General features: G+C 39.2%; 1 protein-coding gene across 3 annotated transcripts in view; it reads left to right on the forward strand.

The window, feature by feature from the left end:
• PRKN (parkin RBR E3 ubiquitin protein ligase) overlaps nt 1-23,483 on the forward strand; it is a 1,211,604-nt gene that overhangs the window by 584,571 nt on the left and 603,550 nt on the right. For all 3 annotated transcript variants that reach the window (XM_046670682.1, XM_046670681.1, XM_046670680.1), the window contains exon 5: nt 3,493-3,576. In XM_046670682.1, coding sequence (XP_046526638.1) covers nt 3,493-3,576 — 84 coding nt within the window. The remainder of the gene's footprint in view (nt 1-3,492; nt 3,577-23,483) is intronic.

Genomic DNA, 23,483 nt, shown 5'->3' on the forward strand with positions numbered 1-23,483 from the left:
ATGTTCCCTGAGGACAGATGGCTGCTATCCCCGATGGAAGGCGCATGAGAAGCCACTCTTATTAGAACCTATCGGCAATTTGGAGAGTTAAAAGAGAAAGGTCACAAGGCCCTCAAAATTATTTCGTTAAACCCCGCCTCACTTCTACGGGATCTGACAAGGCTTGCAGGGATACATTAAGACTAAAAACAAGAAAAATTTAATGAGATGAAGAAAGAGATCAAAGGAAAATAAAATGAAGCCAAGGGTAATATTAGTAAACCTAACATTTATTATAAGGTAGATAAGGTTCCCAGAGCTGGGCCACAAATTTGACTCTGAAGTTTTCCTAGTTTTCTAGAAACGAAAGAAACCTGATTCACAGTATCCATGAGATAGAACAAACCACTCCCTACAGAGACAATGATAAAAACAAACAAACAAACCCCGAGCTGTCCCCGCTGGGTCCTAGTAAAAGGACTGGAAGATGATAAGGGCAACTGTATTCTGGCCACACGTGACCCCACTGAGCTGCTCACTCGCCGTTAGGAAAGTGGGCCAATGAATGTGATCAAGGGTCTAGGCAGCATTTCTCTAGCGCTCTTTTATTTCAGTACGTTTGTCATTTTTATCAAATGAATATACGCATGTGTTTAAAAGTCGAATATGCGGGTGGCCTTAAAATAAGAGAGCAGCTTGTGCGATGGGGATGCTAGTCTCCCTTTCCTGCTCTCCTAGCTCCACGGTGGGCTTCCAATCGTTAACATTTGTACCTTTACTTCTATATTGTCCTAGCTGAATAACATAGATGTTTGGTTACATAACCATAATTAAAATCCTCTGTCCGTGTTTGACAGTGTGATTGTATCAGGTTGAAAATCAAGTGTGTTTACATCATTATGACTAGAGTGGACTGTAAATGTATGCCCCATGCTTAGTTGTGCACAGAAAATGAAATTTCTTATTCCCTGTTGCTAATGGGCTCTTACTCAGAGTCCTGGCTCTCCTTTGTATCAGGGAGAACATGCCCCAGTGATGAATCACACGTCACTGGGTTGTGGGTCCTACACCGCTTTGCACGTCCTGATTCGGTGATCACTGGAAGGACTTGGAACTCGGGGTATAGTCATACACACGTGTGTGAGAGATTTATTGCAGCGAGCGGACACAAAGCCACAGAGGGAAAAGGCACATAGAGTGGAGTCTGGAGAAAACCACAGGCAAGTTTCCAGAAGCCCTCACACAGGACACACTTGTTCTTCCAGCAATGAGCTGTGACAGCAGACGTGAAGTGTTGTCTGTGGGGAAGCTCCTTAGACTTAGTGCCCCGGGTTTTTACGGGAGCTGTCATGTGTGGACCCCTACCTGGTGCTCACCACAATTCCAGACCCCCAAGGGGTAAGAAGGTGTTCAGCACAAACCACGTTGTCCACACAGATATTTTAGATGCTGCAAATTCTCTATATGAGTAAGGGAATTGGGGGGACACTCCCCAAATCCAAATTCCTGGATGCCAGCTAAGAGCCAGCCTTGGAAACAGCCTGTCCAAGGACCACGGTCTCGGGCTGTCTCTGTTAACTCTTTCCTGCACAGTCACTTCCTTCCCTCCAGGTTAGGCAGTGGCTTCCGGTTGAATGATCTGTGAATTCAAAATCTGGCTCCCTTTGAGGCTTGGTTTGAAAAGCCTCTACAGAAGTTCGGCTCAGTTTCTTCAAGGTGCATGCTCAGAAGCAGATTTCTTCTGCTTCCCCATTTTTCTTTAAAATAGTGTGTGTATGCACATATGAATGTGTGCATGTATGAGTGTGTGTTTGTGCATGAGTGTGTGCGCATGCATGATGTATTGTGCGTGTTGTGTTGTATATGAGCAGATTGTGTGTGCATGAGTGGGTGTGTGAGTGTATGTGTGCAGTGGTGTATGTGTGCTATAGTATGTGAGTGTGTATAATGTATGTGTGTTAGTGTGTATGTCTTTGGTGTGGGGTGTGTGTGCATGCATCTATGTGTCTCTGTGTGTTGGTGAAGGAAGGAGAGAGGGCGTGTGATTGCTCATGTTGACGTGCAATAGTAGCTGGGATCCTTGTGTGCCGTCCATGTTTTCACCAGTTTCTGCTGCAATGTGGCCTGACAGCCACTTGGTCTGGATGCTGGAGCGGGTGATCCTGGTGCTGACTGGTGATGAGAAATTTCTCTCCTAACTTAAACCTCTGATGTGGCCTCAAAATCACCACAACCACCACCCCTTTGTCCTAACTTTCTTCCACCCCTGGCTGGGCACTGGCCCTTATAACACATCTGCTGGAAGCTCTGTCATCTCCTCTGTCACAGCTACAGAGACGCTGGCCCAACTCTCCCATGGCTTTCCTCAGAGTCACACACTGTGGGGGAGGCCAAAGCTGGGCCACTTACAGCTTTCCCTCAGGCTGCCTGACCTTCTCCTGAACTCTGAGACTTCCCAGGCGTAAAAGTCAACTCTGCAACTCTTTGCTTATCCCAAAATCACTTTTTACCATTCTCCCACCAAATTGATAATTAGGTCAGATAGAGAATTTTAGGTCGAAAATCTTTCCCATCAAAGTTTAAAGGTATTTGCTACTACTTTAAAATTCTGCTTGGTTGGGGCTGGCCCCATGGCCAAGTGGTTAAAGTTCCATGTGCTCCACTTGGGCCACCTCAGTTTGCAGGTTCGGATCCCAGGTGCAGACCCACTCTGCTCATCAGTCATGACATGCATGTCACACACACACACAAAAATTCTACTTGGATTTTGGTTTCCAAGTAAATGACCTGAACTTTCTCTCTAGAAGATTCTAGGATCTTCTGTTCATAACAATTTAACTTTCTCTCTGTTTGCTGCTCTGAGTCTCACTCTGCTCTCGCCCGTCTGCCTTTTTCTTGAGCCTTCAGACTCTTTGTGGTCCTGCAGGGCACAGAGGTCTCCTGCTCTGGTATAGGCTATTGCAGATTTCCAGAAAAGTATGCTCAGTTCTCATTGGTATTATGGGTTTACATGGTGCTAGTTTTTAAATGTAATTCTAACAGTGCATCAGGAGAGAGGAAATAACTGTGTCTGCTCAGCCTGCCAACCAGGACAGGTAGTCCTTGAAGGTGTGCCTCAGCCTGTTCCTCTACTGCCCCCAATGAATCCTCTTGAGTGTCATCTGCACATGTCTTTTCATTTTAAGGTCATCAATTGGAATTGCAATGAACTTAAGAAAAATTATTTAATTAAGTGTTTAAACAATTAAATTGAACTGCAGTGGGAGACTCCTATGTATAAATGTACTACATGTTTGAAACAATATGCCAAATATTATGTTAGTATATTTATGAAAATAGTTTTGACCTACTGGATCCCCCCCAAGTGTCTTGGACCATACTTTGCAAATCATTGGACTACACATTACCTTCATTGTTATTTTATAATATAAATAGACAGATTTTAGAGATGTATTAGGGAGTACATTTGCTTTATAATTTGTGCACCAAGGGTTTTTTTTTTTCCCCTCAAAGGGTCCATCTTGCTGGGAAGATGTCTTAATCCCAAATCGGATGAGTGGTGAATGCCAGTCTCCAAACTGCCCTGGGACGAGAGCTGTAAGTACCTGGTCAAGTCCATTCTTTCTAAAACAAGAAAATGACAGCATCTCCAGTGTTTACTAGGAAAATGGAATAGAGACAAAAATGCTAACTGACTTTTCTTCCATATGACAATATTCACCAAGAGTGATAAAATGTTCAAAAGTGTCTATAATATTCACCAAACATTCTACCTGTGTCATTGCCTTCCAGTGTCACTTTCCTAGAGACTTAACCATTTTGGGTGACTATGTTAAAACATGCTGCTTTAAACCCTTAGAAAGTGAAATTCATGGAATATAAAGAAGAGCGAGCTTGGAGCCTGGCCAAAGAAAATAAACCTAGAATGTTAATCTTTTTCCTGATGCTGTGATATTTTATATTTACAGTACACATCATTAAAAATTGCTTTCTTGGGGGCCAGCCCTGTGGGCAAGTGGTTAAGTTCTCACCTTCCGCTTCAGTGGTCTGGGGTTTGCCAGTTCAGATCCTGGACGCAGACCTACACACCGCTCATCAAGCCATGCTGTGGCAGCGTCCCACATAGAAGAACTAGAAAGACTTACAACAAGGGTACACAACTATGTGCTGGGGCTTTGAGGATTAAAGAAAATGAGGAAGATTGGCAACAGATGTTAGCTCAGGGCCAATCTTCAAAAAAAAGAAATCACCTGTATCTAAAAAAGACAAAAACCAAAAGAGCAAAATTTCTTTCTTGCTTTATCTCTTTCTCCCTTTCTTTGGCAGTTTTCTGACATAGTGGACTGTTTAAAATCTAGTCTGGAGGACCAGCTATATGATTGATTCACCATCCTCTGTTCTCTGAATCTCTTCTCTTTGCAAACATATGCCACCAGTCTCATACAGAGCAGATATCTCTTGAAAGAGACTCTAAGTACTGAAGTTATTTTAAAAATAATTTTATTATTATGGTCATGTCTGTGATTTGTATATTGTTATACTTTTTACCTCGAAAATCACCAGGTCCATCATAACCTGATTGCATATATTTCCTGAGCTGTAAATACTATTACGGTGCCAACGCAAATGTCAGAGTTAGTTCACAAACTGTCACAGCCAGCTGGCAGTCAATATCTTCTCTAAGGAACAAAGTCTGTCAATAGCAACAGGTACAGTGTTTGAGCTAGGATCATTAGACGTGTCTCCTCTCTCCAATCTGCTGGATGATTGTAAGGATTCTGGGATAGCGCTGAGCAGCAGTAACGATCATTCTCCATCTAACGAGGGCCAGGGACCATGAACAGAGTTTTATTAATGCAAATCCTGAAGACAGAAATCCCTGAAGAAAAATAATGACTTGTATGTCACTCACAGATATCAAGGTATAATACAGTCTTGCAAATTTGCCACTGGGATGAAATTAAAGTGTATACATTTTATAAGGCACAATTCTTAAGTATAATTATGTATATGTGCATGCATACAAATGTAATATGTGCATCCCCTTGCTTTTATAACATTATGGTTTCCATACCATCTTTACAGTAGTGTGAGATCCTTTGAGAATCTGCCTCAATCATTGACAGTCTGACTACCTCTCATGTACCTTGATTTTAATTGGCAGGATTTGGTCACAGCTGAATAGACAATTGTGCATCGTTAAGGATTTAGCTTCAAATCAGTCAAAGGGAGCAACTGTGTTGAGTGGGGTTGAAAATCATGACCTTTGCGTATTGAATATTCAACCTACCTTGGATATCAATGCATAGAATTCAGTGTAAATTGTTATATGGCAGCTGTATTTCTGACAGCACCGTGCGCTAATGCCTTTAACTGTGCTTGCAGTAGACACCATATAAAAATACTGGATTCAATCATGAACATGTGTTTTTAAAAGGATGGCTGTGCTGACAACATAGTAAAGAAACATTTATATACCAAAAAATTAGAAGGCTGGAGTCTGGAGAGGAAATTGTGTAAGCTGAAGCCAGCTGCCACCTTGGTGGCAACTACTGACCATCGTGGGTTAGAGGCTCAGATTGGACGGACACACACCAGAGACCACGGCTGAGTTTAGGTCCTCGTCAACGTGGAGAGTGAAACCACGGAATCCTACACAAACCTGCACCTGTAAAATATGATACCATTGTGGGATCACTGGAGAGGAAGGTGCTAGGAATCCTTGCCTGTTTTGCTTTTACTCTAGGTAGAGGGGAAAATGTTACTCCTAAGAATTTGTAAGCACGAACCCATCTTTACCTGAGTTTCAGGCTAATATTCACTCTTTCTGTGTGGTACAGAACGTCCTGGGTCTAGAATGTTGTTTAACTCAGCCGTGAGTGGGTTATGCTAGAAACAGAGCTGAGACGCACCCAAATCCTCCCAGGAGGGCTTGCTCTCAAAGGAGTCCTCAAATAATGAGTCCCTCAGGTAATGTTTCATGGAGCATGAACTAACGTTCAGAAAAATCACAAATGGAAACAAACCATCATGAGTAAGAGCAAGCAGAGTTCAAACCTGGAAGGAATACAGAAATTGAAGTTGTCAGAGAGAGAATATGTGTGCTTGATGTGTTTAAAAAATGAAAGTGCCTATAACAAACGATTAAAAAACAAAACTATAAGAAATATCCAGTCAGATTAAAAGATTAAACACACACACGCATGTGCGCACATGAGAAATTGTAAAATTAACAATTATCATAATTGACACAAAATTTACAAAATGGGTTAAACAGCATGGATAAAAAAAATTTACAAAATAGGTTAAGACATAGATAAAAGAGAAATTGTAGCTTAGATCTGAAATTTGACTTCATAAAATAGCTCAAAGTGCAGCCAGAAAAATATAATAGATGGAATATGTAAAAGAGAAGTTAAACAACATGGAGACTAGAATAAGAAATTTCAAATATTGGATTTCCAGAAGAAAATAATAGAGAGAATGGTGGAAAGATAAGATTTAAAGAGATAATGAAGAAGAACTTTCCACATTTTTTAAGAATCAAGAATCCTAGTGAGTCCTAAGGAGCTGGAGAAGGAGGCTTCCCCATGTCCATGGCACTCCTTAGTCCTCCACAGTGTGGGTTCTCTAATTCCAAAGGAAGTGGGAGCCTTGGCTCCAGGCTCTCTCACATTCGCTGCACTCGAAACACCCTTCTTTGCTTGGAACTTCCTGGGGCCGAATGTGGAAGGCTTTCCCCTGGTGTGTAATTTCTGAGGACACTTTTCACACTTCTGACACATGGGGTTCTCCTCCTCTGTGAATTGTCTGGTGACAGACAAGGGCTGCTTCTCCTCAGAGGCTTCCCTGAGCACCATGAATTTAGAGCTGGAAGGCTGGGTCTCATGCGCCTTGGCCACATTCAAGGCCTCCAGCACCCAGGCCTCCTCCTCATGCTCCTTGGGTGACCCCACTTAGAGTTGGAGGCCTCAAGTCCCAGGGAGGGCAGGATCGCATGGTTGTCCAGTATCAGCATGGTAGATGCCCCAGGGGGCCTTGTGGAGGACCCCCTCTTCTCCCAGGAGAGGCAGAGGATCGCACCTGCAAAGGTCATGGGTCCTGTGCCAAGTTCATGTCCACTGCTGTCATCGAACCTCAGGCTGTGGGCCTCCTTGGGAGCTGCCCCATTTAACCTCCTTGGAAGCAGTGCCTGGACCAGGAATCAGGTCAGTCCACGTGTGTCAACGTTAAATCCTTGAAGTTAAAGACGCATTCAAATGGCTAGGATAACCATCCAGGGGATTGAAATAAAACAGAGATGTCAAATTAGTGGGAAAAAAAAAAAAAAAAAGGGAGAAGGTGAGAGGTGAGTGAAATAGAAGAAAATGGAACAAAGAAGCAGCGCGCACTCAAATAATGGTGGAAATAAGACCAAATGTAACAGTAATGAAATTAAATGTAAATACACTAACTGAAGATTAAGACAAAGATTCCTAGACTGGATTAAAAGAGGAAAGTCCAGCTTTTTTCAGGTTATAAAAGACACACCTGAAACACATGAGAACAAAATGATTGAAAGGAAAAGAAGGGAAAATTAAATACCAAGCAAATATTATCCAAAAGACGGCTGTTTAATTGCTCATAAAATGGATTTTTAGGAAAAAGAAGCATTATTAAAAATTTTGAAAAGCATTATTAAAAATAGATTTTGAGGGGCTGGCCCAGTGGTATAGTGGTCAAGTTCTCATGCTCTGCTTCAGCAGCCTGGGGTTTATGGGTTCAGATCCTGGGAACAGACCTACACACCACTCATCAGGCGATGCTGTGACAGCGTGCCACATAAAATAGAGGAAGATGGGCACAGATGTTAGCTCAGAGACAATCTTCCTCAAGCAAGAAGAGGAGGATTGGCAGCAGATATTAGCGCAGGGCCAATCTTCCTCACAAAAAAAAATTTTGATAAAAGGTTTAATAACCCAGAGCGACATAGTAGTTTAAAAATTGTACGATCTTAGTAACATGGACTCAAAATATATTAAGGACAAATTGTCAGAATTACTAAATTATATGGATAAATCTACCATCACGGTGGGAGATAGTAACGTAACTCTCTGAGGGGTTGTGAGCTCCAGCAGGACAAACTCAGGCAGGACATTGCCGATTAACACAACCAGTGAACAGAATGTCAACAACTGGAGGACACCCCTTTATTTTCAAGCACATATGGAACATTTCAACAGTTGATCTTGTTTTAAGGCATTTAAATATGACTACAAAAACATAGCCATAAAAACCTCTTAAATATGGAAATTCAGTTAACTCAGTCAATAAAAAAATCCAGATGGAAATATGGGACCAAACAGCAATAAAAATGTGCCACATATCTAATCTTTGGGGAAGTAGCTAAATTAGTATTTAAAGGGAGTATTTAGGGCCATAGATGCTTATTTTATAAAAGAAGAGAGGATAAAATTGTTTAAACATGCTGTTTAAGAAAGTAGAAAAAGAAATTGTCATATCTGACTATTTTTTTTCTCCCATATCTTAATAAATGTTGGTTAAATGAAAGAATTGAAGGTGTGCACATTTCTGAATAACTATGCCAGTAGCTGGCAGGAGTGCTCAATATGAGAAGTTTCATTCTTCTTTCCTTTATCTTATCTTAAAACCATTTTTCTGGATTGCATTTTTACAATGCAGCTAAATAGAAACCGTGACTCCTGTATTTTCTAAACTATTGTGTGTGGTATTTGTTTCTTAAGGATGAGGGAAGTTGGGCACTTTAAAGTAGTTTATCGTACTTATATTTGCAGAGTATTTTAAATTTTTGACAGTATTTTGCACTATATATTGTATTCTCATAAAAAGTTTAATTTCTATCACTTGACTATAATATTCATATACTTAAACTTCAAAAGAGCAGGGCCACCAATATATTCTTAATTGATATTTATGCACTTAAAGATAATGTAACTCGATCATTTTGAATAGCAGTAGCATTTAACCTTGGTTTTTAAGAATGCAAATATAAACTTGACCCGAACTAGCTCTTAGACAGAGAAATCTGAACCTAATTGAGTTTTAATCGCTGTTATTTTAGGAAGGATCGTAACGTTCGTTCTGAAAGTCAGCTTACCTTTTTATAAAAAGAATTCTAGCCAACTCAAAGGGTATGTGCTTGAGATGAAAAGAGGGACAAAAATCAATTAGGATTTTCTCCATTAGTGAAATTAATTCGACTTTGTATATGGCGTAAAACTTTAAATTTTCTGCGTAAATCTTCATTTTCTATTTTACCTGTGGTACCTTAAACAATGGAGATATTTGTCTTTGTGTGTGAATCGGGGGGTGTGTGTTTTTCTTCCTGGCCCACACGCAGGCTAAGGCGTACCCACAAGTCCCTCTCTCCAGGCATGATTCCTGAGTTCCAAATCATAACTTTACAATGAGCATCCCCTGCTCATCAAACACTCCCCTGTGAAGAGAGGCTGCCCTGGTCCAGTGGCGCTTTTGTGGTGATGAGAGGTTTCTTAGCCAACTGTGATAATGTTGCCTCTTCCCTCACACCTCACAATTGGACGGTAGGGTTTAGGATAAGAAGATAGCCCAAGCAATGAAAAGGGGAAAGAATTTAAACTATGTTTTTTTCTTAGTCCGTTCAAACTTCTTTAACAAAAACACCATAACCTAGGTGGCTTATAAACAAAAACATTGATTCATCACAATTCTGGAGGCGGGAAAGTCCAAGATCAAGGGGCCAGCAGATTTGGTGTCTGGCTGGAGATCACTTCTGGTTCTTGGTGGCCATCTGCTCACTGCATCCTCATGTGGTAGACAGGCCGAGGGAGCTCTGTGGGGTCTCTTTTAACAAGGGCATTAATCCCATTCCTAAGGCTCTGCTCTCATGGCCTAATCACCTTCTAAAGGCCCCATATCCACATACCATTACATTGGGGATAAGATTTCAACATATGAATTTGAGGAAGACACAAACACTCAGACCATAGCAATGTTCAAAGTATAAAATGACCAAGGTCATTATTTTTTTTCTTGTTAAGGGCTGTTGGTTTTACTACTCAACAGCCTATAACACACATTATGTTGTATATTTTTGAGAAGTGATATCTGCCTGAAATTCCACGTAAAGCAATATAATATTTTCTTTCTTAGATTATTTGATTTTGACAAGACAAACTCTCTTGCATAGAACTTTTTTTTCTTTTCAGAAACAGTTGAGAAGGACCTCTTAAAATAGCTCAAAGACTTATTTCAAGTGAAATTAGATACTAAAAACTATCCCCTGAACTATAATAAATGACATAATTGTTAAAATCAATGTAATAAATAGAGAGCTTTCATCTTACTCAACCTGCAATTTATTTTTTGCATTTCCCCCCAGTTGGGCTCAGTATATGTCAACTGGAACATTAGTTTGAATAAAAGTTAATATTCATAGTCTTTATCTCTGATTTCATCTTCTGGGAAGACATTGCCGAGGACAAATTGAATAATAAATAAGAGTCACCTAATACTGAACAGTTTTTATTTATAGGACATTTGCATATTTTGTATCCAAAAAGTTTCTTGTTAATGTTTTAGTTTAATCAGATTGCTCTCCTCAAAGGGATCTGTGTTTCTTTTGGTTCTTTTTATTGTCTTAGGGCTTGATTAGAATCTCATAACATGAGACTCAGGATTTCTCAGGATGGTTTTCTCGTATAGACTATATGCTCTTGTTTTTTTCAGTGTCTATTAATAGCGAAAGGTTGGCTTTGTTTTGTTTTTAAGAAAAGATCTCAGGTTGACCAAGTATCCTTGAGATGGTCACAAGTGATGATCTTTATTTGCACGACATAAAAGGCGCCAGGGGCTCCATATTCTTGTGTTGCCAGGCTCATCAGCAGGACACAGTAACCAACATGGGCACAAACAGCTCCCAATGTGTATTTCAACAGTGCCAGCCCTTGTGGCTTCTCAGGGGCCCCATGGATCTCAGAGGACAGCTGGGCACTTACACCTGTAGGGTGGAAAATGAATACAGAAGTAAAAGAGGAAAGGACACATTCACTACCGCCTCATTCTACCCTGATGGTTGGTCCAAGAGAAATGGTCTCCCTGTCTTTACACTGCTCCCTACAGCCATATTTCACTAATTCTAGATAAAATTGAATTGTGAAAGCTTTGAAATCAAACTCAGATTATGATTGAAAGGTATCTAAGCATGACAAAATGTTCTCTGTTGTCTGACATGTAATTTGAGTGACATACTAGAAACTTCTTGCAGCATTTTTCAAAAAAAAACTGGTCAAGTATTCAGACTCAAGGATGGTTCATTTCTAAACCAGGTTTTGAGTACTTGATAACAAGAAGCGGCATTTTTTAACAAAATTAAGGTAAAAATTAGATGAGATTTTTATTATGGAATAAGCTGAAATTTTGAAAATTTAAACAAAAATTTAAAACTTTGTTTATAAAGATAAAATAATCTACTATTTTTAAAAAGTATCACTATTTAAGAGTGCTAGACACATTGAGATCATTTTTAAGAACTGAGGGGTATTTGTGAGAGTGTGAAGTCTAGATTCAATTGAATTCAATTTTCTTTTTCTGTGACATAACCCCTTTTTATCTGGGCTCTTTTACAACTTAGTGGAAAATTAAATCAACAGTCATCTTCTCCACGGTATTGTTAAAGACTCTTGTGCACTATAACATGAAAAAAATTAATCTCCAAGGAAGAGAAACCAGGTACCAGAAATCAATGCATGTGTGGCAGATACGTACACACACGAGAGAACCAGCATCCACATCATAGTCCCACAAACACAATCTTGGCTTAGTATATGATGCCATTTTTCAAGCAAATGTGCAATTTCTATAATATATGTTTTAAATATTGAAAATAATTCTTGCCTTCTCAATTCCAGGAAACTCCTGATCTGTGTGAATTGTAGGTTGCTTTTTCACTTGATGATCTGTGATTCTCTGGGCTATAATTTATACTTTATTTTGTATACAGTAGAAGAGAATCATGCATATTACCACAACACTGTTTAGATATGAGCAATTTTAAACCTGTTTATTATCCCAGAGGCTTCAAAAGTTCCTTCTTAATTTTTCAACTTTCCATAGAATGATTCCAAAGCCAGCTATGTCGATGAGAGGCTGTATTGAAGGTGGTGTTATGGCTTTAGATAAAGACCCCAGACAACAAAGACAAACAAAAGAATTTATCATGATGAATCAGAAAAAGTGCGCTTCTAGACCCGTAGGTTTTAGGTTGGGGAGAGGATAAATCAATCTACCAAAAAAGACAGCAGTAGGTGTAAAAGATAATTTCAGTAGATTTATAAGTGAAATTCTGAGAACTGGAGCAAAGAAAGATTAACTACAGCTGTAAACATCACCGAACGTTTCAGTTGGAATGGTAGATTAGACCTGAATGGAAATATCAGGGATTAGGGACTGGAGGTCACACTGTGATAGCCTCGGTGCAGATACACAGGAGGCTAATGGAGTGAGAAGAATAGAAGGAAGACGCGAGAGTAATGGGCCAAGAGAATGAGGCCTGCTTCTCAGCTGGGAAATAGCCCTCTTGATCCTTCAAGCAGGTGACTGATGGCTCCCAGAGAGCCACACTTCATCATTCCTTGATGGCGGTCATTAAGAAACCATCATCTCTCTTACTCAGGTCAAGCCAGCTCTCAAAAAGTTATCAAGGGCCACGATAAAATTTATTTTTTGAGATATATGCTGCAAAAAATACTTAAAGCTAGTTTACCAAACTTGAGGTTTGGAATGGAAAATATAAACATTTAAAGACTAAAATCAGAACTGAGAAGAATTTCATGTGCTTTTCACTCACATGTAGTGAAACATTTACTTCCACTAACATTTCTTGGGAAACAAACATAGATCTGAATTTCCCAAAGTAGGTAATTATCATCACCCTTGATACTCAGAGTTCTGTCAATAAACTCAGTGGTGGTCACTGTACATGAGTACTTTTATGAAATGCAGAGAGAAGTTTTATGATTAAAGCTTGAAAAGCAAAATATAATTTTAAAAAATTGTGTCTGTCCATTGAAAGAAATATAGTTTATTTTCATAACAGGCATATTTGTTGTGTTAGTCACTGTGCAGAAAACAAAGACTGACCTTCAGGAGCTGGCAATCTAATTGGGGAGATAAGACTTTACAGAAATGACTGCAGTTTGGATTCAGCAGAGAAAGTAAAAAACTTACTAAGCATGTCTTCTGTGCCAGGCACTAAGGATGGAAAAGTGACTATTTCATTTGCTGCTCTCATAAGTTTGGGAAAAATTTCAGGGTGAGGTCAGACATGTAGGTAAATGATGACTTTTATCATGAACTAAATCGTGATAAAGATGGATATGAAGGACTGTAAAAATTTCAATTTGTGGATAAGGCAGAGGAAATAAAACAAATTGCCATGCCCAAATGCCCTGAGACAAGCACAAAAGTGCCTGTGGGAGTTCAAAAGGAAAATTCCCTAAACAGAGGCAATCAAAGAGGGCTTCATGGAGGAGGTGGGGCCTGAGAGATGGGTGGGAGAATTTCCACAGGTGGTGATATTGACAAGGTGGGGAGCGTTTTGTAAGGTAGAGGAAATGACAGGAATAAAGGGATAAAAAAATCGAGTCATTCATTCTATGAATTACTGTTAGCTGCCTACTTTCTGCCAGACAGTATGCTCAGGTTTTCTGTGTGTGCAAAATCAACATTCTCAGCTTCAGTGGAGCTCCTTCCAGCCCCGATGACCTTGGACCTGTCAGGAGGGAAGATGAAGAAGAAAAGTACAGGATGTTATGAGGACATGGAACAGGGTGACTGCCTGGCATCTGCGAGTTCGGACTGGAGGAATGGAAGTCCAAGCTGGGATCTGTAGGCTGAGCCAGAGCTGACAGGTAGAGGAGTGGAAGGATAACTTCTTGCAAGAGCCCTGCTGTGGGAGGAGCCCCTTCTGGAAAGCATCTGGAATTTAGTGGTGACTGAGAAACAAGAGGCAATGCATTGTTTCCGTCTTGTGTATTTGTTCTTGTTTCCTTTGTGGGGTTTTATGTAGAGGATTATGAGTAATAATAGAAGTCCTCTTACCACCTCGAAGTTTAGATATTTTGAAGGCTGAGATAGCAGTCCCTCTGGTTGGCATGAGGGGTGGGAAAAGGAACAAAGAGAGAAGAAAATCTTGAAGGGAACACAAGGAAAAGATCATTTTTATACAATTTGTGTTCTGTCCTTGAATCTCCAGCAACATGTGAATAAAGGTGAATGAGAATTGGCATTTTGCCTTCCTTAAAGCTAGAAACACAACAGACAAATGAGATTTTAGTTTAGAACCGATTAGAAGCACTACACTTTTCTTGTATTTATTGGGTCATTAAGAGCAGCCATATGGTTGTCTTCTATCCTATCTGTTCACGTTTCTCCAGTATGTTCCTCAGTGGGAGTCTGCTTAGTGGTTGATTGAAATTCCATTTTATGGGCAACTCCCTGTTATCTATAATTGCCAGAAGTGGATGATCCAGTATGAAGGGTTTCCCTTCCCTTCTCTTCCTTCCATTCCCTTTTTGTCAACGTTACTAGAAAACTGAGGACTTTTTCCTTCACCATTAACTTTTGAAAATATTACAGAGGGAAGAAAATAGGCTACCACATGAAGTAGATTTTGAGACTATCTGAGAATCCATCTCTTCTTAAGGATAATCGAGCTGACTGTCACTGTATGGTGAACAGCTTCAGGAGTGCTGGATCGAGAATTAGGAAGCATATCTGTAACTCCGTCTGTCTCTGTGTGCATGTTAATTAACTTCTGTTCATTTCCAGTCCTCTATTTGTGAAGCAAAGATTGTGCATCACTCTTGAAATTTCACTGAGCACTTGTGGGGATTCAAGACTCAATAAAGCTTCCCGTGTTTCAAAAATGAAAGATGCTCTGTTGGGAACACATAACTGTCAATATCTGTAGATTTTCTTACCTAATTTAGAAATGCATATATTTTCCTAGATCCCAGCATTGTCACTTTTCCTCACAGTTGTCTAATTTATTAATTTCTTACCTGCCTTATAAAAATGAACTGTTTCCAACAAAGGAGGATTTCTCCATGTGCTTCGCCAATTTCATTAAAACTTACACTGATGTTCACAAGAATTATAGATGTCACTAAGTGACTTTATGTTTAGCAATTAAATCTCATATCACTTAGCACAATGTCCAATATGTGAAGACCTTTTGGAGAATCCTTTCTAATTCAGTATTTAATAGCAAGTAGTATTAATTATTATAAGGCATGCATTTAAATTTGGACATTTCCTTCACTGAGCAATGAAATATTTTAAATGAGCTCGCTGCTAAGGACTGTGCACTTCAATGAATCAGGCACTTCAATGATAAGATGTTTATCTCATATAGATAAAGCAAATATAAATGGAGAGGAATGTATAGTGGGTTCATTGCAGGTGAGTGGTGATGGCATATGGCTCCATAAGTACAAAGCCACAGGGCCAGCCCCAGCGGCCTAGTGGTTAAGTTTGGTGCGCTCTGCTTCAGCAGCCAGGGTTCCATTCCCTGGTGCAGACCTACACTGCTGTCTGTTGGCAGCCATGCTGTGGTGGCAGCTCACATACAAAAAAGAGGAAGATTGGCAACAGATGGTAGCTCAGGGCAAATCTTCCTTGGGGAAAAAAAAGAAAAAGAACAAAGCTACAACCATAGAAATACAAAAGTACATTTTATTGGAGTTAAGCTAGAGGAGCTTCTTAGAGACGGCTTGTGTTTACTCTTAGGGAATAAGCAGAGTCAACTGAACTGTTATAAAGAAGTGGCCACTGTAGAATAGGGTCCATCAGCCACAGTTATGGGACTAGATGAACTTTATGACTATCAGATCCAAAGAAAGAAAATAATAGAAATACTACTCAGACTGGAGGATTAGTTATGATGTTACAAAGTCAAGATCACTATAAGTTGGGAGTTATAATCCTCTCATGCTGGTTATTATGCACTGGTTAAAGCATGGTTCTTTAGAAATCATGGAATGACATCATATTGAGAATTATAATTTAGTCTGAGTGTTCCACATTTTCTTTCCAACTACCACAGCTAGAGTGACTCCTAAAGATTCTAACATGGATATCATAGGTGGCCCTCCCCCCACCCCGCTAAAAAAGAACCTAAATACAATGAAACAGCAACAAACCAAACCCTTCATAATGGTGAGAACCTAGCTCTATTTAGAAAAAGAGAGAGAGGGAAAGAGAGAAGGGGACAGGGCAGAGGAAGCAATTAAGATTAGCTGAATAAATGGAAATTCATTACTCTCTCCATCAAATGTTACTTTGTGGCTAAAGACATGTCAAAGAGAAAGGCCTCCCAGCTTGTACAAATCGCTATGGGTCTGACCAACATTTCGGGTTTGGGTACTAAATCTTAGCAACTCAAATCTTGAATAGGCTAACCAACACACAAAAGATATTAGTTTGTTAATTTATACTCTGACAATAACTTTGTAGCAAACTGCAACATCTGTAGTTTCCTTAAATAAAAATGTACTTAATTTGCATTTTATATAATACATGAGCGCGAAGTAGATAAAATTCTCTACCAGCTGATCTAGAGAAAAAAAATAACATAGTCATAATGACTTAGGAATAGTGTTGTTGTTGATTTTCGTTTTTTTCAGAACCCTGGGCCTGCATGATTATTGTCACAATACCCATTTTTAAATGTCCTACTAAATGTGCAGTTTAAAGCTATGATACTTCATTTTCATGAATTCTTTATTTTCATAATAGATGTTGCTTTTTCTGATTATAAGAACATTGTGCTGGCTGAAAAAGAAATTAGCCAACATACTTTCACATAAAGAAAAGGATAAAACTCATGTTGAATCAAACGACCTGGAGAAAATCACTGTTAACGCTGGATGTGTATTCTTCTAGGCTGTTTTCAAGGTATCCAGGCATAAGCTCACATGAATACACACACATACTTTTTAATGAAATCATTTATCACATATTGTTTTGTAATTTTTCATTTTACTTCATGCATTGTACTCATTTTCCGTAGCAATAGCTCTACCTGATCATTTTGTGATCGATGCTCTTCTGTTCTGCTCAAGTGGTCCCCTCTACTGATGAGCATTTAAGCTGCTCTGCATTTCACTACAAATTTGTGATCGTCCTTGTGTACCTTTCTATAAATCTATCTGGTCATATTTTTAGAATATAATTTTAGAAGAGTTACTGAGACAAAAGTATTTTACTTTTAATATGTTATGATGCTTAGTTCCAAAGAGTCCTCTGAAAAGCTTGCACCAATTTCCAGTCTCCCTAAAACTAGGAGAACACAGTTTATTCACATGCTTTACCACTAGGTGCTTTCATTCTTTTTAATCTTAGCCAATTATTTAGGTGAAACATGGTTGCTCATGTTAAATTTCCTTTCTCCCATTGCTAGGAAGCTGGAATAGGTTTTCATTATTTGTTGCTCATTATTATGGCTATTTTCTTTTCTTATAATTGCACTTTATAAGCATTTCTTATAGTAACCCTTTGTGTGTCATATATGTTTCAAATATTTTTACTAGTAAGTAATTTAATTTGAAAATCTTTTGTTTTAGAACTATTTAAGCTGTATATTTCGATGGAGTTAAATGTATTGTTGCCTTTATAAGATTATGCCTTTGCCATCATTCTTGGCAGGATTTTCCTGACACTCAAGATCATTATAGATATTTGCTGAAAATCTTTTCTAGTTATTTTATGGTTTCACTTTTTAATATTTGATGCACACAGATTTTATTTTAGGGTGAAGGATTTTATGTGAATCTAAGTTTACTTATTTCTCCCCCTGAAATCTACCGATTACTTTTCTGCATCATTTATTGAATAAAACACATTTCCCCACTGATGTGAAATAAATTCCATCTTTATATTATATTAACTCTGGGATCTTATCTCTAGAGCCTGTCCTGCTCCATTCATCTGCTTATTCTGCCTCCAAACCCACATTGCTTTGATTAGTCTAACATATAACACATTATAAGATGTTTAATATCTGGTACCATTAAGTTCTCTAAATTTCTGTCACATTTTTCTTTGCTAGTCACACAGATTAATTTTTCCATATGATTTAAAAATTTTTATTAGGTTTGAAAAGAAATGTCATGAATTTATTTTTAGTATATGAGTTAAGCATATCATTTTAGAAAAGCATGGTCAAGAGAGAATGTAATTTAAACATATATTACATAATGGCAAGGTATATCTCATTTGTGAGTTTCTGAGCTGTGTCTAGAAAAACTAACCCCCCCTAAAATTAATTCTTTAGCATTTTATTACATGCACAGTACAAGCTATTGGCTGGTATTCTTGGTTGACCAGCAGTTCCAAGCCATTAAATCATAATTCCGTAAAAGGTTGGCATCCTGTACTGGGCTGTATTTTCCTTACCTGACAGAGCTGAGCACTGGGTAATGTTGGTTGGGAGGATGGCTATTCTCTGAAATGCAGATATGCAGTAGGTTTCTGTTTGAATGGTGTGTTTAATTAGTTGTCTTATCATAGGTTTTTTTGAAAATTATTATTTCTATGTGATTTGTCATGTTACTTTTAGGGAAGGTAAGCATTAATAAAATTCGTACTGCAGTGTTCTTTAGCACTTTATTCTTCTAAGTCTGCTCTCTTTTTCTGTCCATCTTGCAAGTCTTATCATTTAATTTTCTGAAGTAAATGGAACTTTGCAAAAATGCAGACAAGCAGCAAGGAAATTAATAATTTATAAGAGCTATGCTTGTTTTTATTTTTCTCTGCCTCTTTTGGATCAATTTAGTAAGGCAGTAGAGTATAGCCCCAAAAACATTGGAGCAAGAAAGGCCTAGGTTCAGGTTACTTTCCAAGCGCTGCCAGATGTACAACCTTGAACACAGTCTTAGTTCTTCACTTTTAACGAAGCGAATGATCACGGCATCTGCCATGAGAGTTGTTTTGAGCGTCATATTAAGTGATATATATGTAAAGCAACTAACAGAGTGACACAGAGCAGGCACTCTCTAAATTTTGGCTATTTTTATTATCATACAATCTAATGACATTCTGAGAGAGCCTAATATTGTGTAAAACTTTCAAAAATATATTGTACTTGTTGCTCTCCTTTATTTTTCATAATTGTCAAACATTATGATGCTAGAGTCCTAAACATGGTATATGCTCCATTGTATCAATTAATTTAGTTAGGAACGGTTCCAACAAGAGAACAGTTTCCATCTGACAGAATATTTTGTAGGGCTAGATCAGAGTTAGAAAGATCTGATTTATATTGAGCATATTTATACATGTAGTCAACAAATATTTATTGATTATTTAGATATAATTCTAGACTCTAGAGATAAAGAGGTAAAAATGATAGAAAAATACAATATTATAAGTTAAATGGATGAATAGCATAATTTCAATTGATAACTGCTATAGGTTTCTAAAAATCTGCAAACTAGTTTTCTGATAAGTCATTAAGAGGGAAGGCTCTCTAAGACAGAGTCAATCAAGTAAAAAGTCATCTTTTAACTATAAGAGAACCTATGAGAATGATCAGAACTCAGAAATCTGGCTTCCCATTTTGCTTTTTTAAAGAGATATTGACCAAGTAACCTAAAGTCTTCCCCTATAAGTTGAGGTTTTGGGGCTAGATGATATTAAAAATTCCTATAAACTTTAAATATTAGTGATCCATATTTTTTTAAAGAAAAAAACATATCATTTATAAGATAACAAAGGCACACAAATATAAAATCTACATTGTGAATTACAGATCATACATTATAATACAACAGTCTACCAATGTTATATTCCTTGGTAGCACGTCCAGCATATTTTAGGATTTAATATATTTAGCAAATAAAAACATGAAGTAAAAAAATTCCTCTTCCAATTTCCTGTTCTCCTATGCCAACATGTTTTTAACTGGAGATATTAATAAATGTCTTAGATGTAGAGAGATGTTTTAGAAGGATAAAAGGAGGTCTGATTTCTGAAATGTACTCATTGTCCTGGACTCTCATATAGTCAAATGTGATCCATGGTCTGCACCTGTCTCTGCCTTTGTCTTGTCAAAGATGGAGAAAAGTGATGGAGGGGAGATAATCATAACATATGGGATAGATGATCCAGGAACCAGTGTTTAGAAAGAAAGAGGCAGAGAGATTGAGCAAGAATTTCTCTAAACCAAGAATAAACAAGACAGTCAGATTAGGGAAACACCAGAAGCTCAGAGACATGGGGTCAAGCTTCCTTCATATTACCGTCAAAGTAAGAAATATTACAGACACATCTCGGAGAGGTCTTCACACATCTGACTTTATTTTGTGATTTTTCCCCTCTTGTCTGAGCCCATGAATACGCATTAAGCTTGTTTCAAAGGAAGAAGGATGAAAATTCTCTCTCTGGAATGTTCACGGAGAGCCAGATAATATTTCATAGGGCTGCTTAATATAAGGGTGACACAGAAGTGTGCAGACACCCCCACCTTTGCCCAAGGGCTCAGAAGGTCTCTCATCCAGTGCCTGTAACTGACTGGAAATCTTGTGGATGCTGTGGAATACAAAGGAAATGCTGTGTTGCAGTCCTGACCGTGGTGTCTCATAGAAGGATGTTGGTGTGAACAGGGGAGGGTTATGGCAGATATATGACATGCCTTGGACCGTAAAGGATGGAGGAGGGCTTGCACTTGTATAGGGGCAAAAGGAAGGCTTGATTCCAAGAAGGAAGGGGCTTCAGCAAAGGTGCAAAGATGAGAATGAGTGGGCCATGTGACAGTAAGAAGACTGGCTGCTGAGAGCAGGAGGCATGCATGACTAATGGCAGTTTCTGAGATGTTTCCAGTAATTGGGGACAGTTTTATGTGGAGAGCACATCAAATTCCCAGCAGTGATTTCTTAAATGGAGATGTACAGATAACCGGAAGCATTTCATAATGTAGGAGGCGAGATCATTTGTCAAGGAATGGGAAGAAAAAGGCAATATCAGTTTTAGAGGAGTATAAAAGGTTTCAGACAGCTGTTCTGGGAAAGTTCCAGGGATTCAGGGAAAAATATGCAACAGAAAGCGGGTGGGACATTTTGAGCAGCTGTGCCACAGTTCCAGGTCAGTGAGCATGGACTGGCACTGGATTTAGTTTATAACATTTGCCAGTGATGCTTGGTGACCTGACATAAGGATTAGGCAAAGAAGAGAAAGGGGACATCCTGGCGGTGGGGACTGGCAGAAGGGGGAGGAAATCCATGGATTGGTGAGCTCTTGACTATGGGGCCCCAGTGGGTGAGGAAGCCCAGGCTTACCAGAATGTGGCAAATGGTCACATTGCTTTTGTCTTCACAGATTTAATCCCCGTTGAATTTCCCTTCTTCTCCTTCTTGAACATTCAAAATTTGCTTACACAGGACGGCCAGAAGGTGACAGTGATCTCAGCATTAAGCCCAGTCTACTCACTAGTCTGGTCCCTCAATAATAAGCAATGAGACTAGCATTTATGATTTTTATAAATTACTGAATGATATAATTGATTTATTTTTAGATTATGAGTACATACTAGCAAGGAGTTGTTAACATCATTCAAGACAAAAACTAAATGACACCTAAGAAAACCCTGGACAATTAAAGACATGCAACGATAATATGACATTCAATGGGACAAAAAGCATATTGGCCAAAGTCAAAATTAAGAATAAACGATGATACAGCAGCAGAACAGGAAAGGAACCAATCCCCGTGAACAACTTTGTCATCACAGTGAAATCTGCTGGCATGGATGAACTGGAGCCTGGTGCACGAGAACAAATAGAAACACCAAGAGTTGCGGCACGTGCATACATAGAACATTTGAAACCCCACATGTATTCATTCCGTTTCTCCACACATAAGGACGGCATTACCTCCTATGGGAGATGTAAGGAGGTCAAAGCCTTACCTCCAGCACTCACCTCACCGTAAGCTAGAGAAAACACAACCCTGAAGACAAATCCTTCCATAGGAAGTATTTGATGCTACTTGTCCCCATCTGATTTCTGGAAACTTTAACCCAGAGCTCTGCAAAAGTGTCTATAAGACAGAATTACCTAGAAAGTTAAAAAAAGAAAAGAAATGTCAGACCCAATGACTCAATTTCCACATGCCACTCTTGCAGGGGTGAGGGGTTGGGGGGAACAGTTTTGGGAAAGCTTCCCAGGTGAAGCACGGGCTCATTAGAGGACCAGTTGAAAGGGCATAGAACTGGTGTGACACAGGGTCTGGTCGTCTTTGGTAACAAATAGAGTCACTTTAATGGTTGGTGTCAAAATTACAGTGACGGAAGTCTGTTGTAGCTGAATTTCTGGTGCATTCTATCCTATCACTGTAAAAGTCACTATGGACATCACCATAGTAATAATCTCTGGTACTCTCCAAAGAGCTAATCTAACGTGCTGTCAAACCATCATCTTTTCTTTGGCCTCCACATCTCCTCTGCCACATTCTTTTCCTGACTGGCTTCCCTGGTTGATGTCCACTGTCTACTATCATCCTGAAGCCACCTTGTTGGCTTTGCTAAGGCCCCTCGTGTAGAGACACAAATGCCCAGATCAAGGGTACCAGCTGCTGACATCCCAAAGCTGATGCTCCAGGGGGCGGGAGATGGGCTCTGAGCAGCCCTGGGAGAGTTCCCCTCTTTCAGTTCACTGCTGCATTTTACACCCCGGGCCCTAGAGCAGGGATGCTTGTGCAGGTCACCCCTCACAGTCTCTCCAAGGAAGCAACTTCTTCAGTTTCTCGTCTCCTGAAAAAAGGACGCTTTTCACGCCCATACGTTTCCATGTGATGTCCACAGGAACACACAGCATCTAGAGCCCTGGGCTTCCTTCCTCAAGAGAGCTGCAATCTGCCGAGATGCAGCCTACAGCCTGTCTTCCTCCAGAGTGCCCCAACCTCTCCATTTCAGAACACGCGCCCTGCTTTCATTTTACTTTCACTAAAATGTTCTTCAGATGATTTACGCAGAACATTGGAATCCTCTCTCCAAAGGAGAATTTAAGCCTCCACGTTGTGGGAAGATAGAAAACTGATAGCAATTTTTAAATAGCGGTTGTTCTAGCTTCTACCTGTCAGGTTGAAAAAAACCAAACACTTTAGAACCATGTCTCACATAAAACACATCAATAAAGACCTAAATTTTTATAACACTTGGCTCTTCTAAAAGTGCAAAGTTGAAGCCTTAAAAAATTCTCCTGGGAAGACTGTTAACATCATGATAGTTTCTAGAATTTCTGAGCATTTTTCTTTCTGTCCTTCAGAGTCTGGGTCAGAGGGATTATTCAGAGTGCATTTCACATGTGATCGTGGTTTGTTATTCAACCCGAGCAATATGGGAAATTATGGAAAAATAAGAGTATTTATTACGCATATAAATCACATAGCTAGTTAATGTAATTAATCTTTTCCTCCTCCCCTTTTTCCCTTTTTTCCTAACTTCTTCC

This window comes from Equus quagga, chromosome 8 (assembly GCF_021613505.1).
Source record: "Equus quagga isolate Etosha38 chromosome 8, UCLA_HA_Equagga_1.0, whole genome shotgun sequence".
Taxonomy (NCBI): domain Eukaryota; kingdom Metazoa; phylum Chordata; class Mammalia; order Perissodactyla; family Equidae; genus Equus; species Equus quagga.